Source organism: Arachis duranensis, chromosome 6 (assembly GCF_000817695.3).
Source record: "Arachis duranensis cultivar V14167 chromosome 6, aradu.V14167.gnm2.J7QH, whole genome shotgun sequence".
Lineage (NCBI taxonomy): Eukaryota > Viridiplantae > Streptophyta > Magnoliopsida > Fabales > Fabaceae > Arachis > Arachis duranensis.
This window is the reverse complement of record NC_029777.3, coordinates 105,048,156-105,055,109: the sequence shown is the minus strand read 5'-3', so window position 1 is coordinate 105,055,109 and position 6,954 is coordinate 105,048,156. Positions and strand designations below refer to the sequence as shown.

Below are 6,954 nucleotides of genomic sequence, written 5' to 3'. Positions count from 1 at the left end.
CCCGTGTACAAGAAGTTTCAGGCCAAAGACACATGCAGAATGCAGTAGCACTGGGGAGTGTTACGTACTGCTTAACTGTTAAGGGATGCTTCCATGTTGTTGCCATCAGAATCTCAAATCCCTAATTACAGGTAAAAACTCAAGTGTATTCGATTTCACACTGAAAATTATTAAATAATTTGACTGAATTTGACGTGAAATTTACTGCATCTGATTTTAAAGAACATCGAATCACTTCCCCCGCGCCACCCTCTTCGACGGCTGCATCAAAATTGAGCTTATAGCCATTAATGCCCCTTTGGTTGCCTTCGTTACCGAGGGATGTATCGGTATCTGCTATCCTGTCCAGCGTGGCGGCGGCGGCGGCGGCCACTGCCGCATCCTTCTTAATCTACAAGTCTCACCTCCGCCTCCACAAAGAGAATCTAACACTCCATCAAGAGCAACCCAAACGCAATCCTCGTGGCAAGATCCTGTTCGTTTCGCGAATCCGATATTCAACTGCAGAAGCCCTAGCGAAGCGCCTCTGCGATTTGTTAGAGTCGAAAGACCTCGTTTTGGAGGTCGTAGATGCTCGGACTTACGATCCCGAAGACCTACCCAAGGAGAACCTCATCCTCCTCCTTCATTCAACTTCGCATATTTGGAACCAACCTCCCTTTCCGTACTCCCTTAAACGCAAAGGAGCAAAGGTCTTCGCCAGTTGGCTCGTGCATAACGCGGAGAGCTCTGGGATCGGAGCGGTTGTTGTGAAGGCTTGCAGTTTCACTGCATTTGTCGTGGGCAAAAGGGATGGGAAGAATTTGATGGCTAAGGCCGTCAATCATATTAGGGATTTGTATCATGTTCAATACGATTCTGATTTTGAAAAGTGGTGGGGAAGTGTTGTTGCGGCGGTTTTGGGAGATACAGTTGCTAATGGCAGGGAAACTGAACCTGAGGTCAGTTTATAACTATGACGTTTTAATTTCTTATATAATTTTATTCTAAACACTATGATTGTTGTTCTAATTCTAGGTTGATGTTGGTTGTTCTGATCCAAAAAGTATATATATGTTGGTGGAAAATGTGGATGTAGTAGATAGAAAAAGAACCTTCAGGCGCAGAATGTTAATTATCTCTGAGGCGAATGGAAGTGTTGATCTTGAAGATGGAGGTCCTGTAACTGCCCAATGGCCTCTTGCAGATGATCTAATAATCAATTCCAAATTACCAACTTTTCAAGGATTTTGTTCCCTTGGTGGCAACTTGTTCACTGCTGGTGGTATCATGTGTAATAATGGACCAAAATTTGAATTTGAGCTGGAATCGGAACATTTTTTCCCTGAAAAAATGTGGTGCCTCAAGTACGATGGTTCTACTTGGATTTGGAGTTTATGCGGAAGCATGTTCTACTACCGGATGAATCCCATAGTGGTCCCATACCATGGCAAAGTGTGCATCTTTGGGGGTGACACTGAAGGTGGATATTGGGTTGAAATTTACTATCCAAAATTAGATTTATGGGAAAAAAGGGAAGTGTCCAAAGATACGTATTTGTTTCAGAATGCTAAATCTTACTTTTTGTGGGAGGACAGAACGAAGCCTCATAAGAAGACCTTCGTTGTGTTTTATTGTTCTTTTGGTAAAAAACAGCGGTTCATCTCATATGATTTCGAGGCCAACCTTTGGAAAGTCCTTTGCTGGTGGGAGTTTCCGCCAATTCGTGATTCTTATCCAAGGAAACTCATTCGTTTGGCATGCAGTGATTATTTACTCATTGTTGACTCTGCAGCTATGTGGTACATTTATGACTTTTCTAGGAAGAAACTCGTGGCAGATGTGCACGTGAATGGTTTGGAAGATCTGACTGGACGGGTGTCATATGTTTTTTGTTGCCACTACAGCAGCGAGGAAAGTCTGATTTATCTCTTCATGGAACTAAATGAAAAAGTTGTTGAGGAACGTGGTGGTGATCTTGACTCTGTTCCTTATGCTAGAGTCAAGCTTCAAATTGATGGTAAATTTTCTGCCAAGGTTGAATCCAAGGGTAATCTTAAAATTGGTTCCTATAGCAAACTCTATATGTAAGCATGAATCTTTCTCTGCTTTCTTTGTTTATAATTATTATACTGTTTCAAACTTGCTCACTCTATCCATTGAGTTTCTTTGTACAGGTTTGCTGTTGGTGATCAAGACACTGAATTAAAGAGAAGATTGTAGCTTAGCTTAGTTTTGTGCATCATACTGGTGTGGTGGCCATTATATTAATAAGAATATGTTTTGTTGAAGATATAAGATCATATAGGAATTTTCTTCAATGTTGAATTAGATATGTACAAATTACAAAAGTTGGCTCTGCTAAGATTTTAGTGGGACAGAGCAATGTATCCAATTATGCAGGGGAGAAAAAAAGTTGATGATCGTTTTTGTTGATGCATTTAGACAAATTTAAAAAACTCATTCTCACAAAGAAAAGGAGGGATGAATGAAGGACATTGAGTCATCTTGTAAGATGTCTAAGAATAGAAGTTGCCTAAGGCCATACCTGTTGTAATTTCAACTCTGACGGTGAGTTATAAGATTAAGATGTTTCGCATGGCGAAACGTATAACTATTCATATGAACACGTTTTTATGTAAAATTATCTAACATATCTTAGTTATTGTCTTTATATAATAATAATAATAATATCTGTATGTGATAGATATTATGGTTAAATAATTCGAATAAATTAAGAGGATAATGGTCCAATGCATTCTATCTTTTCATAAAGAATAAAGATTGTTCTTTTTATAATAGAAAAAATTACAAAAAGAAAAGTATGTCGGGATTATATTATAGTCATATTAAGCATATTACTAACCTAATATTTTCATATGACATATGAATATCAGCAAACATATTTAATTTTTTTGCAAATTAAAAATTATTTACTAAATTAATTATTATATATAAATATATATAAATTAATTTATTTTTAATATGTATTTATTTTATATTTTAACATTTACTCTAATATAAGAAAGTATTTGCATTTTAAGTCTACTAATGCCATATTTTAACTGTTATTATAATTATCTTTATTATGTTTATTAAAAAATTGACCTTATAGCTAATAAGGATTTGGATCATCTAAATTTTGGATTTTTATTTTAGAGAGTAAAATATGATCTTCTATCTTTGAATGATTTTTCTCTCATATTTAGGGCATGTTTGGGTGAGCTTTTAAGAAAAGATCTTTTTTCGAGTTACTTTTTTTTAAAAGATCTTATAGAGAAGTAAAAGTAATTTTATATTTGGATATCTCATGTAAAAAGTTCTTTTTATCTATCAATTATGTTTGGGTATAACAATATAAAAATATTTTTTTGTTTATTTATTACATGAAAAATATCTTTTTTTTAAGAAAAAAAGATCTTTTTTTTTATTTTACTAGTACTTTTACTTTTACTATTAGAAATTTGCCAAACACGTTAAAAAATTAAAAAAGATCTTTTTTTATTGAAAAAATATCTTTTTTTTAACAAAATAATGGCGCCCAAACATACACTTACTCTTGCCCCACCTATAAAATAAATGGTGAGAGATCATACTTTAGAAGATCCAAATCCAGCCAATAATGCCCCTTTGGTTGCCTTCGTTACCGAGGGATGTATCGGTATCCGCTATCCTGTCCAGCGTGGCGGCGGCGGCGGCGGCGGCCACTGCCGCATCCTTCTTAATCTACAAGTCTCACCTCCGCCCGCACAAAGAGAATCTCATAACACTCCATCAAGAGCAACCCAAACGCAATCCTCGTGGCAAGATCCTGTTCGTTTCGCGAATCGGATTTTCAACTGCAGAAGCCGTAGCGAAGCGCCTCTGCGATTTGTTAGAGTCGAAAGGCCTCGTTTTGGAGGTCGTAGATGCTCGGACTTACGATCCCGAAGACCTACCCAAGGAGAACCTCATCCTCCTCCTTCATTCAACTTCGCATAACCAACCTCCCCTACCGTTCGCCGACAACAGCAAAGGGGCAAAGGACTTCGCCAGTTGGCTCGTGGATAACGCGGAAAGCTTTGGGATCGGAGCGGTTGTTGTGAAGGCTTGCAGTTTCACTGCATTTGTGGTGGGCAAAAGGGATGGTAAGAATTTGATGGCTAAGGCCGTCAATCATATTAGGGATTTGGATCATGTTCAATACGATTCTGATTTTGAAGAGTGGTGGGGAAGTGTTGTTGCGGCGGTTTCGGGGAAGTTGCTAATGGCATGTGCAGGGAATCTGAAGCTGAGGTAGATTTCTGCATGCTCTTATCCTTTATATAATTTTTGGTTTCATATCCCATCTCTCGCCAGGATTCGATTTATTATCAATACTTAAATACTGAAATGCTTTCTATTTGATAGATAATTGTTTTAAACTGGTGATCTAATTTTGTCCTAAATATTATGATTGTTTTCTTAGTTACAGGATGATGCTGGTTGTTGTGATCCAAAATGCATATATATGTTGGTGGAAAATGTGGATGATGGAGATAGAAGTACACCTTACAGGCGCCGGATGCTAACTATCAGTGAGGCCAACTTCATGAAGAGTGGAACTGTTGATCTTGAAGACGGAGGTCCTGTAACTGTCCAATGGCCTCTTCCAAATGGTGAAGCAACCTATTCTAGATTACCATTTAAAGAATTTTGTTCCGTTGGTCTCAGCTTGTTCTTTATTGGTTACCTGGATGAGAATATTGCAACAGAACGGGTTTTTGATTACGCTGAAAAAATGTGGTGCCTCAAGTATGATGGTCATACTTGGATTTGGAGTTTATGCAGAACCATCTTCTTCCCCGACCAATTGCGCCCCATAATAATTCCATACGATGGCAAATTGTGCTTCATTGGTGATGATTTATGGGTTGATATCTACAACCTAAAATCAGAATTTTGGGAAAAGAGGGAAGTGCCCGCTAGCGTGCGCATGGATCCTCACTCTTACTTTTTGTGGGAAACCCTCATTGTGTTGTATTCTTCTGATGATGTGAATCAATGGCTCATGTCATATGATTTGAATGCCAACATTTGGAGCCCCTTTGAGTGCAATTTTCCGCCGGTTTGTGATTACCGAGCTTATAGGAAATTCGTTCGTTTGGGTTGCAGTGATTTTCTTCTTATTATTGATTTTGTATCTATTTGGTGGATCTATGACTTGTCTAAGAAGAAACTCGCGGCAGTTGTGCATGTGAATGATTTGGATGAGATAGGGATGGTGTCTGACGTTTTTTGTTGTCACCACACAAGCAAAGAAAGTCTAATTTATGTCTTCATTAATACAGATTATATGGATATTAAAATGGATATTGAGGGTCCAAATGGTTATATTAACTTTGTTCCTTATGTCAGAGTCAAGCTCCAAACAGATGGTAATTTTTCTGCTAAGGTTGAATCCAAGGGTAATCTTAAAGTTGGTCCCCATATGAAGTACTATGTGTAAGCATGCACCTTTCTCTTCTCACTGTTCTTTCTATTATTATAATGTCTCAAACTTAATAATTCATGACCCTATCCATTGTGGACAGGTTTACTGCTGAAGACCAAGACATTAAAGGGAAGACTACTGTAGCATAGATGTTGCTGTTAGGAATATGTTTTCTTGAACAGAGTAGATTAGGCTGTATTATTCTTATCACATAGTTTTAAGACCGAGTTACTTTTTTTGTCTCTCTTATGATGAGGATTGAGGTTATTCAACAACTTTTCCAATTTCCAAATAAAAAAATGGAAGGTAGTATAGTTGGTGGTTTAGAAACTAAAGATGACTGGCAATACTAAAAGTAATTAGAAACTAAAAATGTTTTTGTTGATGCATTTAGACAAATTTGAAAAACTCATTCTCACAAAGGAAAGGAGGGATGAATGAAGGAATGAAGACGACTAGTTTGGCTCATGAGTTTGTCATTGAAGGATAAATGTAATATTAGAAAAATTTGTAAACAAATTAATGGGTATATAGAAAAAGAGCTGCATATCGTGTATTGGATTCAGGAATAAATTTTGTTTATAATGAAGAGGAAAAAAAAATAATGTTTTCTTCTTTCTTTTTTTGGTATAGATATAGATAGTTTTAATAGTGTTAATCCACTTCTTTACTTTACGTCATTACTATTCATTTTTCTCTTTTTTTTTATTGTTTAGTAATATCTGAAGTTTTAATTTTGTACCTCTACTATATTCGGTCTTTTTTTAAAAAAAAAAATTAGTAATATCTGAAATTCTGATTTTTATGGAATTTGGAAGCAATTTTTTATATCCCAATTTTGTGAGGATCATTAATTCTTTGTAAATGAATGGTAGATGATAAGTAACAAAATGTTTAGTTCCTATAATATACATTTTTTTGGCAAAAGCATACAAATTTTAATAAGCAAATACAAGATACCCTTAAAACAATTTTTTTTCTTTAAATACAAATTTCTCTTTAATTTTAATATAATAATTTACAAACATCACGCTAATATAAATAAATTATATTTTTAAACAAATATTTTTATAAAAAAAATATTTTGGCATTTTCGTGGCTTCGTCAAAATAAGTGCGTATTAACAAAACATACAAGACAAATCATTGTAGTATTTGTAGTTATTAATTAAAGTTTATTTAAAGAGTTGTCCCTCTTCCTTTTTTTTTTTATCTATTCTTCTTATTTTTTTAACTACTCTATCTCTTTTATATATTATTATCAATGACTAATTATAAATTTGACAATCAAAATGTACGACATGACATTTTTTAATTACATTAAAATTAAAATTCAAATATTAAATTAAAATTAAAATATACCTATATTATGTATCATATATCATATATTACTATCTAATTTAATAACTAAATATGTCACATGACACTCTTATTAAAATTGAGAAAAAATATTTTTTTCTAAAATTAATAAACTCCCTAAATTCTCTCATCTACCTCTATTTCTTTTATTTCTTTCTATCATTT

At 34.9% G+C, this 6,954-nt stretch overlaps 2 protein-coding genes across 4 annotated transcripts; both read left to right on the top strand.

Moving 5' to 3' along the window:
* Positions 1-2,574, top strand: LOC127739769 (uncharacterized). Its single transcript, XM_052251318.1, has 4 exons — positions 1-131; positions 223-941; positions 1,018-2,066; positions 2,157-2,574. The coding sequence occupies exons 2-4, from the start codon at positions 291-293 to the stop codon at positions 2,200-2,202; spliced, it is 1,746 nt and encodes a 581-aa protein (XP_052107278.1). The 5' UTR covers positions 1-131; positions 223-290; the 3' UTR covers positions 2,203-2,574.
* A 1,025-nt stretch (positions 2,575-3,599) lies between these two features.
* Positions 3,600-5,967, top strand: LOC107495290 (uncharacterized). Of its 3 annotated transcripts, XM_052251264.1 has the most exons (4): positions 3,600-4,254; positions 4,427-4,616; positions 4,713-5,442; positions 5,532-5,967. In XM_052251264.1, exons 1-4 carry the CDS (start codon positions 4,231-4,233, stop codon positions 5,578-5,580), a joined length of 993 nt encoding a protein of 330 aa, XP_052107224.1. In that variant the 5' UTR covers positions 3,600-4,230; the 3' UTR covers positions 5,581-5,967. The 3 variants fall into 3 exon arrangements, with proteins under 3 accessions (XP_052107224.1, XP_020981713.2, XP_052107223.1); XM_021126054.2 differs by having other exon boundaries at positions 4,433-5,442; XM_052251263.1 differs by having other exon boundaries at positions 4,427-5,442.
* Positions 5,968-6,954: the final 987 nt, after the last annotated feature.

Coding starts and splice junctions, on each gene's coding strand:
- LOC127739769 (XM_052251318.1), top strand. CDS start 291: ATGCCCCTTTGGTTGCCTTCGTTACCGAGGGATGTATCGGTATCTGCT. Junction 942..1,017: donor GCAGGGAAACTGAACCTGAG/GTCAGTTTATAA, acceptor TTCTAATTCTAG/GTTGATGTTGGTTGTTCTGA. Junction 2,067..2,156: donor TCCTATAGCAAACTCTATAT/GTAAGCATGAAT, acceptor TTCTTTGTACAG/GTTTGCTGTTGGTGATCAAG.
- LOC107495290 (XM_052251263.1), top strand. CDS start 4,231: ATGTGCAGGGAATCTGAAGCTGAG. Junction 4,255..4,426: donor GCAGGGAATCTGAAGCTGAG/GTAGATTTCTGC, acceptor TTGTTTTCTTAG/TTACAGGATGATGCTGGTTG. Junction 5,443..5,531: donor CCCCATATGAAGTACTATGT/GTAAGCATGCAC, acceptor CATTGTGGACAG/GTTTACTGCTGAAGACCAAG.